The sequence below is a fragment of the Pleurodeles waltl genome, chromosome 3_1, assembly GCF_031143425.1.
Source record: "Pleurodeles waltl isolate 20211129_DDA chromosome 3_1, aPleWal1.hap1.20221129, whole genome shotgun sequence".
NCBI lineage: Eukaryota > Metazoa > Chordata > Amphibia > Caudata > Salamandridae > Pleurodeles > Pleurodeles waltl.
In genome coordinates this window covers 1,308,402,870-1,308,424,746 of record NC_090440.1, presented here as the reverse complement: position 1 = coordinate 1,308,424,746, position 21,877 = coordinate 1,308,402,870, and the positions used below count along the sequence as shown (strand labels likewise).

The 21,877-nt window shown below is 43.1% G+C and overlaps 1 protein-coding gene across 2 annotated transcripts in view; it reads right to left on the bottom strand.

Moving 5' to 3' along the window:
• ADCY5 (adenylate cyclase 5) overlaps window positions 1–21,128 on the bottom strand; it is a 1,737,221-nt gene extending 1,716,093 nt beyond the window's left edge. For both annotated transcript variants that reach the window (XM_069224661.1, XM_069224662.1), the window contains exon 1: window positions 18,624–21,128. In XM_069224661.1, the coding sequence (XP_069080762.1) occupies window positions 18,624–19,553 (930 nt within the window). In that variant the 5' untranslated portion in view covers window positions 19,554–21,128. The remainder of the gene's footprint in view (window positions 1–18,623) is intronic.
• Between the last annotated feature and the right edge of the window lie 749 nt (window positions 21,129–21,877).

Below are 21,877 nucleotides of genomic sequence, written 5' to 3'. Positions count from 1 at the left end.
ACTTCACCCACCTTAAATAATCTGGTGTACCGATGTATTGCATGATTCATAAACATCCAGTTAGCAGTGTCAAAGGCCTTGTGAGCATCTAAACTGTCATCGCACACTGCTCCTCCCCTCTTATTGCCTCCTCCATTAAAAAGAAAACCTTCTGAAAATGTGTGGTAGCTGTGCGGCCTCCCATGAACACAGATTGAACAGTGTGTATGACTCACTCAACTAATTTAGATAGCCGGTGCACCAGTATTTTCCCTAGAATTTTTGCAATTTTTGCATCTACATTTATTGATAAGGGGCAGTAAGATTCACAAACTGTCCAGTTTCTGTCTAGTTTAGGCAGACTATAATATTGGGCTCCTTCATCAACGCTGGCAACATGCCTATTTCAAAGGCTTCCATATACATGGCCAGAAGCAGTGTGCCCACAGTAGATGTACATACGTCTGGTAGAACTCAACACTAAGCCCGTCAAAACCTGGGATCTTCCCTGTGTTCAAGTGTTTGATGGTCCACCTTATATATGTTTCATCAAGTGGTGTGTTTGGTATAATTCTCAAGTTCTTGTCACCTCCAGGGAGGTGTGCCTCCTCAAGGATCGTTGTTATTCTTGCTTCATCCTCCTGGCCTGTTTGTGCATAGAGCGCCTTGTTGAATTCCACAAATCGGGGCCAGAATAGCCTCCTAAGAAGTCAAAGACACCTCATTCACATCTATAATGGACACTACAGCATTCCTAATTTTCTTACTGCTGACTGGGTAAGCCAGAAGCCTAGCAGGATGGTCTCCTTGTTCATGTTGCAATCTGTGTATGGTTTGTAATCGTGCTTCCCAAGAGTATCCCTGGTTTCGTCTTGTTCATCCGTAGTCCATGTCCCATTTCCCATATCTCCACAGTGTGCTTGCCTATGGAAATCTGCTATCTGCCATTCCACTTTCGTAACTGTGTGTCCTAAGGGTTTATGCACCCCGAAAGGTGTGCCCATACATATCCCCATATGGTTACCTTGAAGGCTTCCCAAAGCACCCAGCTGATTCCACTGTCCCTGTGTTTATGGTAAAGAATTTCTGTACCGTCTCCCTGATTTCTTCACGGAATGCCTGGTCTAATTGTGCCACAGGTTGTACAAGCCACTGAGGCAGTGGTATCACATATGCCTTGTCTTGAAATTCCACCGCAAGTGGTGTTCAGTCCAGATTCTGAGTCACTCCAAATTGAGCAATTTTCTCTGGGTAAGTGAACATGTAATCTATCCTAGATAAGGTCCCATGTGGGAGGGAATAGAAAGAGTAACCCCTTGTAGTGCCGTGTTGTGTCCTTCATACCCTTCAGTAATGCCCTGGAGGATCTACTGATTGGTCTAGCGGTAGGCCTGGTGCTGTCTAGTTGTCTGTCCAGCACACAATTACAGTCACCCATCCAGAAGATGTTGTGTTAGGAGTTGTAAGACTGCCTCAAAGAGATCAGGTGTTTCAACATTTGGAATATATATGTTCAGAAGTACTGTGGGTTTACCATCTATATCTCCCACTACACCTACATACCGGCCATCTGCTACCTTCACTCAGTAGTCACCCTAAGGGGGACACTAGCATCCACCAATAACACCTCACACACCGAAGAAGTAAAGCTGGAGTACCATAGTCTGCCCTCCTTGCCATTTGGTTTGTATTTTCTCATGTTCCTGTTGTACCAGGTTTGTCTCCTGTAACATCACTATCCTTGCATGGTGTTTCCTCGCATAAGGCCAAAGTATCTCCCTTATAATAAGGTTCTGTATCCCCTTAATGTTCCAAGGTAGCAGCATCATCCCTGTTAGAAATTGGATTTTTGATTGGCTAGGGCATGCATTTAAGCCAGGCAGAACCCATCCAGTCTAGTCAGGGTGAGGGAGTTACACACCCAAGATAACCCCTGCTCACCCCCTTGGTAGCTTGGCACGAGCAGTCAGGCCTATCCCAGAGGCAATGTGTAAAGCGTTTGCACAATACACACAACAAACATGATGCACTATCCCCACCACACAGGAAACACAACACAAAGTTATGTGAAAATAAACTGCATTGTACACAACATCATTAGACCACACATAACATATGTCAGTAATACCCTGCTACCCAAAACGTTGTCAGAACTTTACACAGAACTATTACTCTGCAGAAACCAGCAGTAGTCACATATAACACACATGGATGGCAAAAGAAATGCTGCAGCCCATAAGGATCTCCTGGAACCCCAATGCCCTGGGGTACAAAGGTACCATATAATAGGGACTTATAAGGGGGGTCCAGTGTGCCAATGAGAATTGGAATATGTAGTCACTAAACTATAGTGACAAATTTGGTAAGTAGAGAGAGCATAATCATTGGAGTTCTGGTTAGCAGAACTTTAATGACGCAGTCAAGCATACTGACAACACACATAGGCCACAAACTATGAGCACTGGGGTCCTGGCCAGCAGGATCACAGTGAGACAGACAAAACACACTGACAAACAGGCAGAAATTGGGGGAAACATGCCAAGAAAGATGGTACTTTCCTACAGGCACCATTTTACGACTTTTCTGAAAAATTTCCAAAACAAAGTGTGCCAAAGAATCTTGTTGTACGTGGGAAGTTTCGAGGTGTTCCATCAAGCGGGGCAGTGAAAAACAGGAGTCAAAAAGTGCATTTCCCATCTTAATTCCCATAAGAGTTTTGAACATAACTATGGCTAAACCACTGGACGGAATTTGACAGAAAGGTACCTTTTGGTGCACAGAATACGCTTTTGTTATTTCGTGTAAACCCCTTCAGTAGTTTAAAAGAAATTAAAGGAAAATGAAATTTGAATATCTAGAGGTGCAAGCACTTCGCAAATCCTCCCAATCTTGTGCAGAGATCTGATTGGCTGCCAACACTTGACAAGCGGGAAGGGTTGGTTGCCATTTTGAGACTTGGCTTCAGCCGAGTCTCAAAATCAAAAACAAATGGAAAAATAGAAAAAGGGGCAGGGTACATTTTCCCTAACACCCTAGCATTGGTGCAGGGTACCTCTTGGAACCCGCCAGGGCAAAAAAAGCATTTTAAATTACTTGTGAAATTTGTGAACATTCGCAAATTTTGCCATGAATTAAAAAATATATATATGCGGTCTCCTGCATTTAAAAATGCTTTGGCCACTGGGTGGGCCAGGCCAAGGGGGCATTATGGGGTTAAAAAAATGAGGGCGGCTCAAGTAACTATAACTTGTGCCCGAAAATAACTATAACTTGCGTCATTACCATGCACAACTAATTTTCCCCATATATTATATCACTCATGACATCTTTGATAACATCATCCATAATATCACTGTAACATTTGAAGTTCAATTATTGATGAGAAAACTGTGCATGGCAGGGGTGCAAGTTATAGTTACCTTAGGGCAAGAGTTATAGTTACTCGAGCTAACCAAAACTATAACTGCTGAATTTGTACAGTTTTGTGCACATAAATTCAGAATCTAACTATAATGCCCTGTAACCTTTAGTTTTTTGAGTGAATTCCTATGTTTTTAATGTCCCTGTAACTTTTTTTTCCAGTGGGGGGGGGATAAAATATATATATATATATATATATATATATATATATATATATATATATATATATATATATATAAGAGAGAGAGAGAGATACAGACACACACACACATACATATTACCTAGTAGCGCTCGCTGCTAGTTAGTTATAGTTAGGATATAGTTTCCATGGGAAGAGCGTTTTTTGTTTTGCCTATAACTGTGGCACCTCTTGACAAATCTTAACAGAATTTTCTAAACTTATACTTTGCTAAGTTCAGCTTCCTCTTGAACGTCTTGGGGTGATCTGTCAAGTGCGTGGGGAGAAGAAGGTGGGTCTCAACACGTTTTCCCCATTCATTTATTTATATATGTTCAATGAAAGAACTAAGGTTAAGGATAACATAGTTAGGAAAACTTAATTTCTTCTTTCTACACAAACCCAACTTAAGCTAAACAAACATATGTAATTCTAAAGTTCCTCAACACTAATAAATGCTCTGAAGGCAGAAAGTGAGTGTTTCTTTTGGAAAATGGCTTACCCAAAGTGTCTGATTGTGCCTCGAAACAAACCAACACACCATTTGCCACGCATCCACTAAGAGGCTGCTGAGGGAGAGCTGCAACGTCAACCACGCTTCATAAATAAAACAAAGAGTTGGGGGTGATTGTCCCTACCTAATCTCGCAGTGTTATCGCCTCCACACAAGTTTATTAAAAAGAGAATGAAATCTAAACACATTAAAAAAAAAAAGAGATTTTCTCCGCAACGACGGGACTAAGTGAAGGCACAAGAAGCAAGTCTCCATGGCAACAAGCCACAGCATCAACCGAGCCTTGGCAAGTAGAGTAAGGCACTGCCTGGGAAAAATGTACACGCTGTGTTTACGTTAGGTCCTGCGCGCGCTCTCCCACGTATTACTGCCATGGCAGAGAAAGGACAGGCACACCAAAGCGTTCTAAGTAAACAGAGTCTTCAAGCAACTCAGCTCAACGGGGCAGCCTAGTGACACAAACGTTTTGCAAAACGTTATCGTCACTCACACACAAAAGCATTGACTGTCCCATCTTTTTTGATTCTGCACTCAAAGGTTGAAGTAAGGCCTTTAGCAGTTACAACAGGACCAGTCAGGGATGTTCTGTGCACTTTCATAGACTCATTTCCATTTGGTATAGAGTCCATACAGATTTATACCTCATAAAACACCACGTTATGTAGTATGGGGCCCTAAGTAGTTCCCCAGCTAGCCCCTGGTTCAATCTATGTTTCTAGCAATTGTGTGCAGTTTCATTTTAACTGCGTCCTAACACATGATGTGTGTTTGTTATGTCGACAAATATTCTAGCACACGCTATTACAATGAGCGGATTACCACAAAGTTACATGATTATTAATGACGTAACATGTGTTGCTAAGTGATTTCTTCCTGGACAGTGTCCTGTTTTACACGGATCAACCTAAAAAATGAACGTCAGGTCAGCAGTCATTATAAAGGACATACTCCACGCAGAACAGATTCCAAATTCTGCATTAATTACCTCCAAACATTTTTCTAAATGGAAATTAAAAAGTATCTTCAAGAAAACAGCCTCCATTGCATCTGTGGGATTTTGCAAAGTGCCGGTGTGTTATGGGCGATTACGGGGATCAGTTTTGTAGCATATGCTTTTTATTTATGACCTTGGGTAATATCCACCATACTGGTAATTGAGGCACGCGAGTGCATTGACATCAATTAATTTGCTTCTTTTTTCCTTAGGGAAACATGGCTGCCAGATCAATTTGTTTTTTATAACAAAACTCAAGTGTTCATGGTTCTGTTTTTTATGTCAGCCTTAGTTAATTCAAGAACCAAGCTGTATTCTTGGTGAACGTCCTTAAACACATGGCTAAACATGTTCATGTGTTAACAGTGAGGGAATTCTTCTTGGGTGGGGACATAAATGCGCCCAGTGCTCACTGCCGGTAGTCTGGTGAATGCGCCAGAAGCAACAAGTCATCCACATATAGGTTACACGTATTTTCTTCCTACCACACATTATGGGAAATAACTGACAATACCTTATGTCATCATTAAAGTCACATAGGTATAGAGTAACTAGTAAGGGGACAATGACACCTTTTGAGTTCACCCTCTTAATTGTCCATCTTTATTCCGAGTCCCTCATTGGAGAGTGTAATCCGTCCCCCAAGTCTCAGAACAAAGCTCACTAGGTATAGTGACAAATTTCCTAGGAGCACCTATGGAGTGTTCCTTTGAACACAAATTTGCCCTATGATTGGTGACAAAGGCCTTAGAGCACACCACATATGCATTGCATAAATGAGCTGCACTGTGTGAAATACACCTTTTTCTTAGGATAGTCAACGCCATTATACCATGTACCACTGGACATACCCTCCTGGAAACCAACATAACTTGGTGGCAGTAACTTTTTGAAGGCAATGTACATCTGTGATCCAAATGATGAGCTTGTATAACAATACCCAGTTAGTATTTTTACAGAGTGCTTCACATTGCTAGGATTCTGTAACTGTATGTTTCCGCTATGTTGCTCTTTTTACGTAGAAGCCTACCAGATAGCGCAGCGGTCTTTTGCAATGTCATATTGGAGACATGCTGAAAGCTTCCATAGTAATGCATTCCACCATTGCTTTCCATGCATGGACTTTGATATTTTGTTACTCACATCTGCTTGCTTTCTATTTGCTGGCTTTATTCTGTTTTAGGCTGTCCAGCAGGTCTTTGTTCTTCCTGTGGAACATAGCCTGTTTACCACTTCTCTGACTGGAGACCTGCATTCTTCCATGAGTGCTCACTTTCTGCGAACTCTTTTTCTTGAGGCATTCCACAAGAGTACATGTGTTTTCAGTTGTGTCCCTTGAAAGATGGTTCGGGAAGCAGTAAACATACTATATTTCCTGGAAGAGATTTCCAGCCTCCTGTTTGTCTGCTTGACTGATTCTACTCATCTTTGCCATTAATCTTGCAAGCTTGCATACTGTGGCCAGTGCTCTTTACCAATAACATAACAACCATCTTCCTCAGTTTCATCCCCATGACCATAGATTGGGGGGTGCTGAAGCACCCACAAAATAACCATGCTGGAGTTCAGAAGCAAGGGAGAAATAAGCAGGCCTTTATGTTTTGTTTTTATTTTGCCACATTTTGATGCATTCAGAGACAGAAGCAAAATATGAAGCTCTGTCTTCTGAGGAAGGTTAGTGCTTACTTTTTTTCTCTAAATGCAAAGTGAGAGGATTTATGTGACAATCTTGCTGGGTATTTTGGGTGGGGAAGGTTGTAGGATGGTTTTGTCTGTCACACAACAACATTTAAATGTTAGAATGAACTGTACGATTTATGTGACAATCTTGCTGGCTACTGGGGGTGGGAAAGGGTGTAGGATGGTTTTGTCTGGCACACAACAACATTTAAATGTTAGAATGAACTGTACAAATATTTCAGCATATATCAGAACCAGGAAGCACAAATGAAACACTTTTTGTGTAATTCTCAAGTGTGGTAGAAACAAATATTTTAATATGATCAAAACAAAAAAATACACCAGATGATGCTGATTTCCACACATTAGCATTTGTGTGCTGTAGAGTTTTATCAGCAAAACTATGTCTGTACAAATATAATTTCAATTGACACTGTGTGGTCTGTAATGGCAGTGCACTACCACATCATGCATACTGCACTCTAAGACAGTCTCCTCCATGCCACTCCACTCTACAACCCTAGACTTGACTAAACAACACTATATTAGACTCCAAGACACTCCACTCTACTCCATTTTATACTACTCCAATCTACTACACTGCACACCACTTTACTTCACTCTACGCCACACTTCACTGTATGACACAATCCATTCTTCACCACTACTCTCAATGACACTATACTCCACACCAATCCTCTGCACGCCACTCTACAAAACTCCACTTGACGCCACTCTATGACACTCAACCCTATGAAACTCCACGCTACAACAGTACTCCAATGTGCATGCCACTATACGCCACTACACTCTATGCCACTCCCCTCTATGCCACAACACCAATGACACTCTATGCCACTTTACAGAACTCCACTCTACTTCTTTCTAGGTCACTCCACTCTACACCTGCACCACACTCTACACCACTCAACAGTATGCCACTCCATTCAATGATATTTCACTTAATGACACTCTAAGCCACTCCACTCTTCTCCACACCACTATACTCCATTTTACACCATTCCACTATACACCTCTTCACTGTCCAACACTCTACTCCATTCTATGGCACTCCACTCTATAACACACTATACTCCAATCCATGACATGCTACTATACGCCACTCCACTCTATACCTCTCCACTATATGACACTAATCCATTCTATAACACTTTACGATGCATTATTCTATGCCACTAACTTTTAGTCATGCTGAATATTTTCCATACCAGTGTATGACATGGCTAAAACCCAATGACAATACCAATATTTTTTGCAATGGTGAGACCTATTGACTTTGCCAATGCTTGTTTATAATTTGTTAGCGAAAGGCACCTTTCCTTGGCTCAGGATGCTTTCCCGTCCCAACACGTGTCTGGTGAACAGGTTCAATATCTGGCACCACCATCCCGGCAAGACCTTCCAGGCACTTTAAGCCCATTGTTCAGGGCCAATGGTATTTGAGTTGTTTTTGGAGGAAGAAATCTTTCCTACAAAGCGAAGGTATTTATGAACAAACAAAGGAAAGAAATGAAGACCAAATTGCAATAAAAGGATTAAAGAAAGGATCAGTTTAATAATGTGACTCTTTTCTGATACTGGAAACGTGGGATTTTCTAGTAACTTAGACCCCTCAGGTCCATCCAGTCTATTCCCTGTATTATCTTCACACAAAAGTACTTTGCTTATGGTCCCCAGCTTTACTCTTGGTGTGCCATTGATAAACTGCGATTTTCACACAGCATATCGATCTGTTCCCTTTGAGGATGTCCTTAAAAACAGGAGGGTCTTCATTACAATTACCCACCAGTGGTAATTTTTATGCATCTCGAACAAGATTAGAGTTTTGCTGAAATTAATATATGTCAGTATTATGTATACGGATTACCAAGAGTGGTATGGCATTGCTGCTGTGGGTAAACACCTCTGTTGTTGGGCATTTGGCAGCTTAATCAAATACTGCTGAAAGTAAAATATAACCAGAGAATACAATTACTGTGGCAGCGTGCCACTGAAGTAAATAAAAACATCTTAACAAATGTTTACAAATCCACAAAAAAATGGATAAATAGCATGGTAAAAGTATCAACAGTACTCCTACATCAACCATGCAGCTGCGTGTTCTGCATTGCATGACAAAGGGTTGGTCTGAAACATATGTTTCGTATTCCAAGTGCAGAATGCAGGGATAATGCTACACTTAAGGCTGCTACTAATGGAGCCCCACGAAGCCACAGGAGATCACCAGAGAGTTCGAGATTTCAACAAAAGGCCTACAACATGGTCTTGCTGCAAGAGGAGTGGGAAAACCTAAAAGGCAAACTGTCATTTTGTCTGCAGCTCCGCAATCCTTCCACCGGTGCTGCCAAAAAGCTTTCACACCCTCAGATGGGCAGGTGCATGGAAATGTTTTTAATCACTTCTCTTTCGACTAGAGAGGTACTGTAATGAGACAGTGCACTTGCTGCTGAAATCTTCTCACGACCTTTATGATACATGGTTTAATTCTTTGGGTTTAATTCAGATTTTCAGGCTTCCAAAACCAATACAAAGACACAATTGACTTCGGAAATAGTGACACCGTCTACTGAAGCATCAAGACAGTGAAAGCAAGCACTAGTCAAAAATGCTAACATTATGGTGATAGACTACAAATTTATTTTAGCCGCACTAATAACAGTAGCCTTGATGTAAGAAATGTAGAGCATGTTTTACACTGGAGTTCTATATGAAGAGTAAAATCTGAATGTCCGGGGGTCCCCTTTCACCTCTTAAGCACAGACATTGATACAGAGGGCAGATATGAATTAGCAGAAGTCCTAGACGGCAAGGCAGTTTTACTAGGTAGCGTATAAACCCCCAATACGGCACAACCAGCCTTTTTCTCCTGACTCTCAAAAATACTAACACACTGGGCCCATATTCCGTGGATACTTGGGATTGTGTACTTGATCCCCAATTGGACTGCTCACATCCACCACTCCCTGGCTCCCCAATAATATCAACCACAACACTTTTCACCCAGTGGCTCCAGCATTGGCCTCTCCTAGATTGTTGGAGATCTCTCTACCCAAATACGGCAAACTTCTCGTATTACTCACCTATACATGATTTGCATGTCCGACTAGATAGGATTCTATGTAACCCCAACACTCGTTTACTGGTGACAGGGTCAGAATATCTGGGAAAAAGCTTTCTCCGACCACAACCCGATGCAGCTAAAGGTAGAATGGGGCACCACATGGCCCCCAGTCCCCACCTGGAGATTTCAGCTGGCTTTTTTAGAGGACCAGGAATTCCGAAAGTCGACCAATGACACACTATCCCACTACTTTGGAGAAAACTGGGGTACATCCACTTCTAAGCTTACTGATTGGGAGGCCATGAAGGTAGTGCTGCGCAGTCATTGCATCTGTACAGTTGTGGGAGTGAGAGCTACTTTACAAAAGGACTTGTCTCAGGGTGTAGTACCATTGGGGGATTTAGAAGCTGCGACTAGGGATGACCGCAAAGCGCAGGCTGCCCTGAACACATTAGCCGCACATGCCCAAATAGTGGAGCAATTAAGCTGTATCGACTTCAAGGCATACCAGGCTAAAATGCGTGCAGAAGGAGATAAGGAAGGTCGCCTGCTGACTCGGCTACTGCACAGTGCAGACCCTCCATCCACACAAGGATCCGAGTATCCCAGATGGAGATTGCCCTGCAACAGGCACATATACATGCAGCATGTACGGATCACTATTGCACACTCTATGATCCCGCTAGGATGACTCGGTGGGATAATATACGTAGCTTTCTCAAGGCGGTGGACCTCCCCTCACTAACCCATTAGAGAGAGAAGACCTCAATGCTCCTCTCACAATGCAATAAATTCAGTGATCGATCCAGGTTGTGGCAACTAATAAGACACCAGAGTTAGATGGGCTCCCGATCGAATTTTATAAGCCATACGAACACCTTCTTTCCCCTAAATTAATGGAATTGTATCAAACAGCAGCAGCGGAGAGTCCCCTGCTGCCGTCCCTACTAGTCTCCCTTCCTAAGCCAGGGAGGGATCCTATGGAGCTTGCCTCCTACTGCCCGCTGTCTATGTTAGGGTAGGATGAAAAGAAATTGAATAAGGCTCTGGTGGGTCATCTGTATGAGCATATGGCACGACTGGGATATTCCGACCAGAATGGGTTCATACCAGGAGGTCCACTACTTTTATCATATGCAGACTAATAGAGTAATGGAAGCAGTCCCATCCCATTGGCCGTTTGCCGCATGCCTGGTGTTAAACCTGGAAAAGTCATCTGATACACTAGAATGGGAGTACCTCTTCTCTACGCTGACTATGTTTGGTATAGTGGGCAGACTGCAGGAACTGATACGGCTGTTGGTCATAGAGCCACAGGCGAGGGTTAAAATAGGGCAATGTATTTCTCTACCGTTTCAGGTGAGGCGAGGGACACAGCAAGGATGTCTGTTAACCCCTTTACTCTTCGCCTAAGCCATGGAAACAATGGCTCAAAAATTACACCAGTTGGGGAAGGAGGGGGGCATCCCATTTTCTGGAGAAATGTACTTAGTCTCTTTATATGCAGATGATGTCCTCGTACATATCCGTGACATCCGGAATGGCATCACACCAATCCAAAGCACTTTACAAGATTTCCAGGCTGCATCTGGTCTGCGAATGAACTGGGCAAAGTCCTGTTTATTTCCCTTGAACGCACGTTGCCCTCCACAGGGCTTCCCTATAGACAGTTACCAATTCAATGGAAGCCCCGACCGTTTTGGTACTTGGGCATTAATATCTAACACAAAAGAAGAGATAGAATAGATGGTAACCTCAAGGGGGCCATAACATCATTGAGGCCCCAGGTGGATTTTTGGAGCACACAGCCCCTCACAGTGCAAGGGAGAGTGTCCTTTTCCAAAATGGTGATCCTCCCCCGCCTGCTATATTTTTTTCAAAATCTGCTGGTCAGTATACCAAGATCCACCACATGCCTTGCACTCAACCCTGGGGTTCTTCATCTGAAATAAGGATCGCCACCCAGAGGCACTTAAAAAGTTTTGACTGCCCATCACGAAGGGTGGGTTAGGTGCCCCTAATTTTGAACACTATTATTTAGCAGCGCAACCTCAGTTGTCTGCACATTGGTTGACAGGGTGCTACACTGATGACCTGGGTTCTCTCCCACCTGCCCAGGCACCTGCAGAGTTATAGCATGCTTTTCTGCCACAGGCACGACTACCACATGGGGTGAATAGATTGCTGGAGATAGTATTTGACAGTTTTACATGCGATTTGAAACTCGTACCAAGAACGCCTCATTACTCCCCCGAAATTCTGTTACAGTCAATATCCACCTTCCACGGTTTGATGGGTGAAGCATTGATGAACACTTGGATGGAGGCAGGAGTAAGCATGTTAGGAGTGTTGTTCTGAGGGGCCCCACTTCAGTCCTATGAGGCTGAAACAGGAGGAATATGGGTGCCCCACAGGGCATTTTCTAGCACAGGCACATCTGCTGGCGGAGATGCTTCAACTCTGGGGCATCAGAGACACAGAGCCAGATCAAGACCCTCTGATACACACACTATACACAATGGGTGGAGAGAGCAGACATACTACCTGGTTCACTCGAGCACTTCCACATGCTGCACAGAATCCCCGTGCAGCAACTTATTGAGAATGGGAGAGGGATCTGGGTAGAGAACTCACCTGCAAAGAGTGGGAGAAAGTAACACAACATCCCAGGAAAGTATTGTGTAATGCGAAATGTCAATACATTCAACATAATACCCTACACGGGTCTTATCTCACAGCAGCCTCCCTCTTGTGCATGTTCGGTTCCACGTTGGCATGCCCACGGTGCCAGCAAATGGGGGCTGACATAAAACACATGTTCTGGGCCTGTCGGAAAGAAATAGAATTCTGGGACTCGAACTCTGATGAAATAGGGCAGGTAACTGGCCGTACAGATTTACACACGACTGAGGGGTCATTGCCTGGACTTTTTAAATGGTCACCAGTTGCCAAGGCTGAGAATAGATTAATTGACCTGACATTTTTGCTGATCCGCAGGCTCATTGCTATGTACAGGAAGGCTCCAGCACTGGCCAATGTAGAGCACTGGCGACAATAAAATGGGGATGTGCAGAGGCAGTGGCACTGAGACAGGAAGCAGTTCAGGGCCTGCACAAGTATCCCATGGCAGCGGAATGGGAGGTGCTATTACTTGACTTACATACACATCTGGAGTTACACAAAGACCCCCAGAATGGCTCCAAAAGGCCTCTTTGTGGTTGCTCCTCTCCCCCCTCTTTACGCATCGTCCTTCTCCGGGCTTTCCTACTTCTCGCTCAAAACACAAAAAAGTCATGATAGTCATGCATATTTGGTCGGAGCTCAAGTCTCCGTTGTGTTACAGACTGGTACACAAGATTTGTACCACTTTATCTTGTATTTTAAACTTTTATCCTGTATATAATATGATGGGATCACTACATATATGTATATAGGATGGCGTTGATCCATTAACTCTAATTTGATATGCTGTTTAAAATATCAATAATAATTATTTTTTTTACTGAGTAATATCTGTATGTGCCAATTGAACGTTGTCAGGCTGTACCATATTAACATGATTCAGAATTTTAAATACGTGACCAGGAAAGAAAGCACTACAAGCAAGCATGGTTGCCCCACATTTTTCATACTTCTGAGTGAACCAGTTACAACTAAAAGGTTGTAATGTGGGATTAAGGACTTCATGTTGCAACCCAAGATATGTCTGGTAATCCAATCACTGCACACTGATCACAATTTTTCTATCACTCTAAATGAGACCCCTTCTTGTTGCCATAAAGCATGAGAAAATAAATAATCGTCCACCAAAAATAAGCCATGAGTGTGGCAATTAATAGGGGTGTGCAAAAATCACATAATTTTCCTTTTGCATAATCATGCCAAATTTCAGAAAACTTGTACAGCAATACACTAAGTGCAAATTTGGCTTTTCATGCAATAAAGTACAAAAACACGAATGCTGCAAATAATAGCAACTCGCATCCTGTTTGCAGGCGTTGGTACTGTGGTCCCTCGATTGGATTTTTCCCAGACATGAAGTTACACCATGTGGCGGAATTTCAGGAATTTTGTGTTACAAAGGAGAAATGGAACAGTATGTTTCTTCTGTCAAATACAATGTCATACGAAAGCAAGTTGAAGGGATGACTAGAAATGTGAAGCACTTAACTATATTTTTTCCCATATTTCTGTCTTGTGTATATGGGAAATGGAAAGCAATAGGATAGCTAATATCCTAGCCTATTAAAAAAACAAATTTCTAAAGAGAATTTATTTTTGCAATGATCTAAACAATAGCTGACGAACCATTCTTCACACATGAATTCTACTGGTGGTTCTACTTATGTAGGTTAAAGTTACGATCTATTCACAAACACTTTGAAACATATTCACCAAGGTACAGGTAGATATGTTAACTACACATGCGGCATTTTTATGCTTGTAGACTCTAGTCAATTCCATTTTAACTCAGTCAAACTAACTACACTGCATAATGTACCTGACCAAATGGTATTCGTAAACACTGTTGACTTGTTCCTTTGTTTCCAACCCATAATTGCCCAATACATACATACATTATGCTAGTATAGGTTTTGAAAAATGAAAGCACTTGCATAATATTCCAGTAAACTATTATTTTTAACACATTACCCTGTTTAGATGCAATACTGTGTGCGGGCATGGCCCCTGTCACTCATCTTTTTGCACCACTTACAACTGATCACCAAGGGCTTTTCTTAAAGCAGGTGCTGAGGTAAGTGTAAGCAGTGCATCTCTCCATGTTAACGACGACTCCAATTATGCAGTTTTTTGGAGAGAGGGGCTCAGCCTAATCTGGATTGTATGTCTTTGCCATCTCTTCTGATGACGCCCACCTTTCTGATCCAAGTCAAATTCTATGCCTATTGTACCCTAGCACTGCGTGCATTTCTTGCACACTTATTAAATAGTAGTAGATATCATACCCATCTTACCTTTTAGGGTTCAGGCATAATGCATGTCAGAACGCCATGAGACTATGAATGCAGATTTTTCAGTCCTAGATTTATAATTTACGAATCATTGCTTTCAGAAGCAATTGTCGAACAATTTCACCCCAACTAAACTAAGATTACAGGTCAGATCTCAATTATGTGGCTAATGAAAATCCGGAAGAGGTAACTGGGTGCATTCAATATTTTACTGCCGCAAGGCTACTTTAAAACTGGGGAAAGCTTTCTGAATTAGACCCCCATGTTTGACCCCCCATTGTCTCATTTACTTTAGGAGACTACACAGGTGTATAATGCTCGCACCATCAAGCAAAATCAGGAAATTTAGGCCTTTGGTGATGCGAGTCAAAGGTTCTGGATCTGATCACACGACGCAAAGCATGGTCACAATATGGCTAATTTTTCTGTGACCACAACCTACTTCAGGATGTTGCTTGGGCAGGATATGATGGAGCTGGAATCACTGAAATAAAGCTGCTCCCTCTTGAAACACCGGCAACAGGGGGCCAATAAGGGTGATATGATTCAGGGCGCTGGTTTGCTCTTAAAGGTGTAGGCAGGCGTGTCTGTAGAGCAGTCTATAGGCCGGAAGGAGACGTTGGGGGGAGGGGGTCACTGGCAAAAATGGGGGGGGTGGGGAGGGAATCCCAGCTGGGACCTTTCCATACTTGTAATACACATCAGCTGGTCGAATTCCCGCTATTTTGCCATAAGCGCTAACCATGCCCGTCAATCATGATTAAGCAAGCAACGTGGTAGAAGGCAGCACTACAGATAAAAAGACATTCCATTCTAAGCACAAATGTTCAAGTAGCTCATTTTGCAAGGAGATGTTACTCTATTTTGAAGAACTGTGAACCCATGACAAATGTTGCTTGAAACAAAAGACGGTGGCAAGAAGCCGCGAGGTCCACCAAAGCCTGCCAGAGAAGCAGAAATGTAAAAGGTCAGCTGCAATTTGCAGCAGCGTTTCTTTCATTGCATTGACCTTTCCATTTGAAGCTCGTGACCTCATCAGGCGAAAAATCAGCCCTTGATGTCTGTATCAGCACCTCATGTGATCAAACACCAGGCAGCCATGCTAATTAATTTAATCCACAATGCTCTTTTTATTCTCAATAATGATTTTGGGCCAATTTCAAGACAGTATTTTGTCATGGCTTTGCTCGTCAGAGGGATTTCTGGTAATTACATCTCATTTCACGGAGATGTATGGACAAAAATCAGGAAGCTCGCCAAGTGGTCTGGAAAATAGCGTACAATACGTCCGCATTGATTCGATGGATGTTCAATACATTTAATATTAAACTTTCTCTTTTAAAACAAGGGGGTCGCAGGGAATGCGCAGAACAGCAGCAGACCTTGTAAGAATCTGCCCCACCTGTACTCTCAAATTTCCCAGCTCATATGCGAGTAGTTCATTTATTGCAATCCAAGTTTTTTGCTTTGCTTTCTGGGACTTGTTCTGTATTCCTCAAATAAACAAAATCAAGACTACAAGTACCAGAATCAAAGAAACAGTGGTGGACGAGTTATTCAGACTTAGACATTCTGAGAGCACTAGATTTAACAAAAATTAACTCATACCTGAAAAGTGACCTTGGCTTCGTTTATGAACGGTGGGAAAATGGATGCATTGTTAATAGAATTACCCGCAGCCATGTCTAATAAGTTTAGGTGAACTGTTTTATGGAGAACAAGTGAATACCGCATGTTTCCTTCCGCAGGAAAAGGCTGCTGGATACATCTTCCGAAAATGCAGGATGATGTATTTTTTAGAGATGTGTGGGATGATGCCGAGGATAAAGAAATGTCCGGTAACCCAATTACGGACATTTTTGCCACTTTGCAGCAATGGATGACAAGCAGCAAGTCCAGGTTTCAGAGCCAATAGCGCTTTGTAATCTGGGGAGTAATATCCTACTGGTAAAAGAGAGGGTCTTAGAAGGTGGGACATGGGAGAAGGCCTGGAGGCAGACTTGGAGGAGCCCTGGCTCATTTTCCACCTCTTTTTCCAAACTATGGAAACACTGCTTTCAAAACCGATCCCATTATGTTTGTATCTGCAGAAAAAGTGAAAAGAAGTTCCCATGATGCAAGGAGCGTGTTTCATTTAATTGTAAATGGGATACACAAAAGGTGCACTACATGGGCACATTGGCTCAAAAGTGTTATGCTAGGGCTGCAAGCCAAACATATTCCCAACATGTTAAAACCACCTTATGCTGAGACGCCCTTCTCCTTGAATCTATAAAAGCATGGCTAATTATCATAACCCCATGCAGCAGTGACACTCGCAGGCAGGGCCAGCTTTAGGGCGGTGCGACCGGTGCGGCCGCACTGGGTGTTGACCTGGAAGGGGGGGGGTCACCTGGGGGTCGGGCGGGGGTGAGGGGGCAGAGGGCTGTGTTTAGCAATACCTTACGATTTAAAAGTTCCTGGTGCAGAGTTCCTTGTGCGTCCTGCTTTCAGGCAGCAATAATCATTTCAAGCTAACTCTTGTGATTAATGTTCCTGCTAGATAGGGATATTTTTGTCTAGTAGACGTTTTTAATTGCTATGGAGTAGCGCACAGGGCTAATATGCCTGGTGAAAAGAACGGATCTGTATTTCGAGGATAGTTTAGTGGATTAGTAAAGCTGGCCTTTATCAGCGATATAAACAAATTAAAGGTATGGGAGAGAGGGGCTATGGAGAGATAAGGGGCACTTTTCCAAGGAGGAGGTCGTGGAAGTGAAGGGGGGGGGGGGGGGGGGGGGCAAAAAGATTGTCACACCGGGCTCCACCAGCGCTAAAGCTGGCCCTGTTTACAAAATACAAAACCACAGAATTCTTAGATTTTTTTCATGTAGTGTTAGTAACATCGCACACAATACAACACTATTATCACATATTCTAACCAACAGTTCAATTCAAAATCTTTTTTTTAACAACAGTAACATCGCTCGGCGAAATCCACATTATCGTTGCACAGATTGTTGCTATATGCAAAGTTTTTCCTGAATACACACACATTTTATGACAGCGAAGAAAAACTGGGCAGTTATCACACCTCTTTCAATCGTGCTGTCGTTGCATGGATTGTGCTCAATCCCTTCATTATCTTATCACAAATAATTATTCACCAATGGCAGTTTCAAGCCACTTTTAATTCTGTTACTGACTTTGCACCATCTACTCACGCACGAAGTCTTTTCCACACATTCACCAATTAGTAACTAGGGCCTTCCTTAAATCATATATCTACCCTCAAAAAAGGAATTGTACCACAAGTTCGCTGCTAAAAGATGCAAGCTTCCTGTCCTGCAAACATTTCTCGTGCATTCGCTATAGTTTTGCAGAATATACACATCTATGCTATGTATTTACTATTCCTAATACGTCTAGTATATTCTTTTCAATCTTGGTAGATTTCCACGGTTTGGTCTCCATGTGGCCTCCATGACATAAGCTTATTGATCCAGGAAGTCCTCAACCAGTAAGCACATATTGTTAACTTCACTTTCGTTTTTAGTTATAGCTACCCCATGAGCCCATATTTCCCTTGGTTCTCCCCACTGCCTTGTCAAATGCACAGTACTTATATTACCTGGCTCAATGCAAACAACCTTAATGTCCTTTCAGGGAAAAATAACAGTGCCATTAATGTTAGTTAAACCCAATCATACCAGAGTTTACACTGGTCAGTGACATTTGCCAGTTGCTACACAAATGTCTGACAAAACAGCAAGCCGCAACATCAACACAATTCACAAACCCAAGAAAGGAATGAGTTAACTCACTTGTTTAAAGAGGAAGTCGTCATTTTCATTGCTCTTCAGGGAAATGGCAAGATGGATGGTGGATAAAATAATCCCACTGAGGACAGCCGCCCGCATCCTCACTGGAAGAAGTGTGTAAATAATATAGATGAAGAAGACTGTCCACCACATCCCTTCCGAGGCGCTCCGGGGCCTCAGCAACAGAACTGCCACAATTTGCACCATGAAAATTACCAGGATGATGGCATAGCACACAATCCACATGTGGTCCTGGTGGAAGCCATTTTTGTTGCAAACCAAAATGAGCACAGTGATTACCAGCATGGCCACTGAGAGGACCACGAGGTAGGGTACCTGGTAGTCTCCATAGATGGAGTGGAAAATGACCATCACTAGGAAGACAACAACCAGGACGGCCATCAACATGGTCATGCTGCTCTGGTTGAGCCTAAAGAAGTAGCGTTGGTAGAGCCTCTCAAGCTTGTCCGACTGAAACTTCTTGGACATGAAGATCTGGAGAAGGTTGGCACAACATTCCCCCAAGGAGTAATGGCCTTCTGAATCATTCTCTTCATCTCCTTTTGTCTTAATTTTCTTCTCATCCATACCTAGCTCCACCGATTTTGGCCTTACCTCTCCATCCTGACCTCTAGGGTTATTAGTGCTGGACCGGTTGTTGTTCCTGATCTCCTCACCTTGATCCTGCCAAGCAGATTTGGATCTGAAGCTCATTCTGTTCTCTGTCATATTTCTTTCTGACTGCGGTTCATAGTCCTCCTCACTCCTCCACCTGCTCATCATTCTAGAATTTTTCCTCCTGGAGGATCTGGTAGAATAATTGTAACCATTAGCCCTTGATTCTGCTTCTCCCCAGGCAGATCTGTGCTCTGTGCCAGACCGGGCACCAGAGGCTCCGAATCCTGGAGGACTCACGCTGTTGGATCGCGACATGATCTGGTAAAAAAACCCCTCCTTTATGTAATGACAAAAACATTAAAATAAAAGTACACAAAATAAAATCCACACACTGGGTGCAACACCTTACATCTTGTAAAAACCTCAAAATAGCAACAGAAAGATAATCACTACGGAACTGTGCCTATGCAGACAAAGAGTTCATTAGTTGCTGGCTTCAAAAGCAAACTTAAGCAAGATAATGTTAAAAAAAATCTTCATTTCCCAATAAAAATATATAATTTCATTTTAATTGGGAAGTTCTCAAAGAAAGCACAGCCTTAGTCTCCAATCAAGAAAATGCTAGAAGGCGTTAGCAACTTTCTCAAGTTGATGCTCATGAAGAGGTCTTTGTAGAATACACTAATCTTCGCTGAGATAAACTCCAATCCTATTTGGTCAACATACACAAGACCATTGATTTGAAAACAAATACTCCTACATGCCAGACGTCTCCTCCTAAGTCCAAACTCCTAGAGCAAAATTTCACGGGTAATTAGCATTCAGGATCACAAATCTGCTTACGATCAAAGTACATACCCAAAGGAAATACAGTGATGGGTTTGGCCCCCACTGTCGTCAGATTTCACCCAGTTTCGGGAATTAAAGCCAGAAGATCAGAAACACGATTTGCAGGTAGCCCTGGGAATTAGGTATGTATCTCGTCGCCAAATGATGTAGACACTCATCAAATAAGCCTCTGCAACATAAATCTACAAACTCAGTTTTTTCTCATGCTGATTGTAGTCCCTGTTATTTATAGTCCGCGGACAGCAGTTGCCTGGGAATCCTCCAATGCATTTTACCTCCAAGTGACACGGACGCTGCTGCAGTACAGATCCTGGGGACGGCCCCCCTCGCCCTGCTTCCTTTCTGTTCCAGTGCAGCACTTAGGCTTTTGAGCTGCTGCATACCAGGCGCCCCTTGAAAAACGGCTAGATTCCCATCAGAGGAAAAAACGACAATCTGCAGCAGGCAAGTGTTCCTTGGAACACCAGCTGGACAGTTGAGACGGGCACCACTTCCCAACCAGTGCCCTGCAGGAGGCGGAACGCCATCTCCGACGCAGACAGAAAGAAATACACGTGAATCAGCTACCGCTGATGGCTGTTGATGCCGGGTCTCCTGAGGTACCAGCCCCTCTCACGTCAAACCCTGAAACAACGTGTAGTGGGTCCGCGCAGCCAGAGACGCGCAAGGCAGGCAAATTCTACAGCAGTGATGGAACAACCTCCCCATCGCCCTTCACACTCCACGCAGCCTCCTTGCAGATAGCATCCCCCCGAAAACTGGAAGGTTCTCACACATTAGTGAAAATGAAGAAAAAAACAGTCCACCGGGTTGGAAGGAACATATCGTTCGGCACATATGAAAATATCAATACACTTCGATAATTAAAAAATCCAGAGAACATCAGCTCAGGCTTTATTCCTTTCCCAGGCAACCATCACCACTGCCCGGCCTCCTCCCCTCCCTCGCCCGAACACACTTGTAGAGATATTTCAATCCGCACCTTTCAAACTAATCTTTGTACTCCCGTGCAGCCTAGCTGCAGCGGCTCGGACCGCCCTCTGCGGGGCGGGTTGGCGCTTCTCAGCTGTCTGCTTGTAGTAGGAGCTCGCCATTGGGTGCCTGCTGTTTGATCTCTGCGGCGTTTTGCTTCAGCGTGAGGCTTCCCACAGCGAAAGGGGAGGGAAATGGATGCAGCAGCTGGGGGGCTTATCAAAATTATGTATTTTTACTCTTTTGGGCATGCCCTGGGGATTATTTTGAAATGATCATCAACACTGATGAAGAGTAAAATGACTTTTTTTGAGCGGTTCACAGGGAATTACATTGCAGCCTGTCTTGCTATGTGGTTATACTGCTATACTTTTAATACCAAAAAGTCTTAAATATTAGCACTAATCTCTTAAAATTGTATATGTGAGGCTTCCTTTCACCCACTCACAAAAATAGCTACATTGTCACAACTCCGTTTTGTGCACTGGGTGCAGTAAGATTTACTTGCTGGGCTCATGTCACACTTCCCCTGTGGCACCTGCCTGCCCTGATTACTCCCAGTCATGCTTACCTTGTGGCGCCTCCTAACCAGAGCACCCTCTATGGATTCCCACCCTCCCGGTAAGTCTGAACCATTGATTCTCCTGTTTCATTGCTATCCACATTTCATATAGCTTCCACCTGCAGGTATCACCTATTTGGGATAGTCATGTTTCCACTGTGAGCCACTGAATTGTTGTTATTGTGGTCAATTACAGTTTGCACCTGTTACCTGCTAGGCCTCTTTTCTGTTATGTAACACATGATTTTCCCCAGGT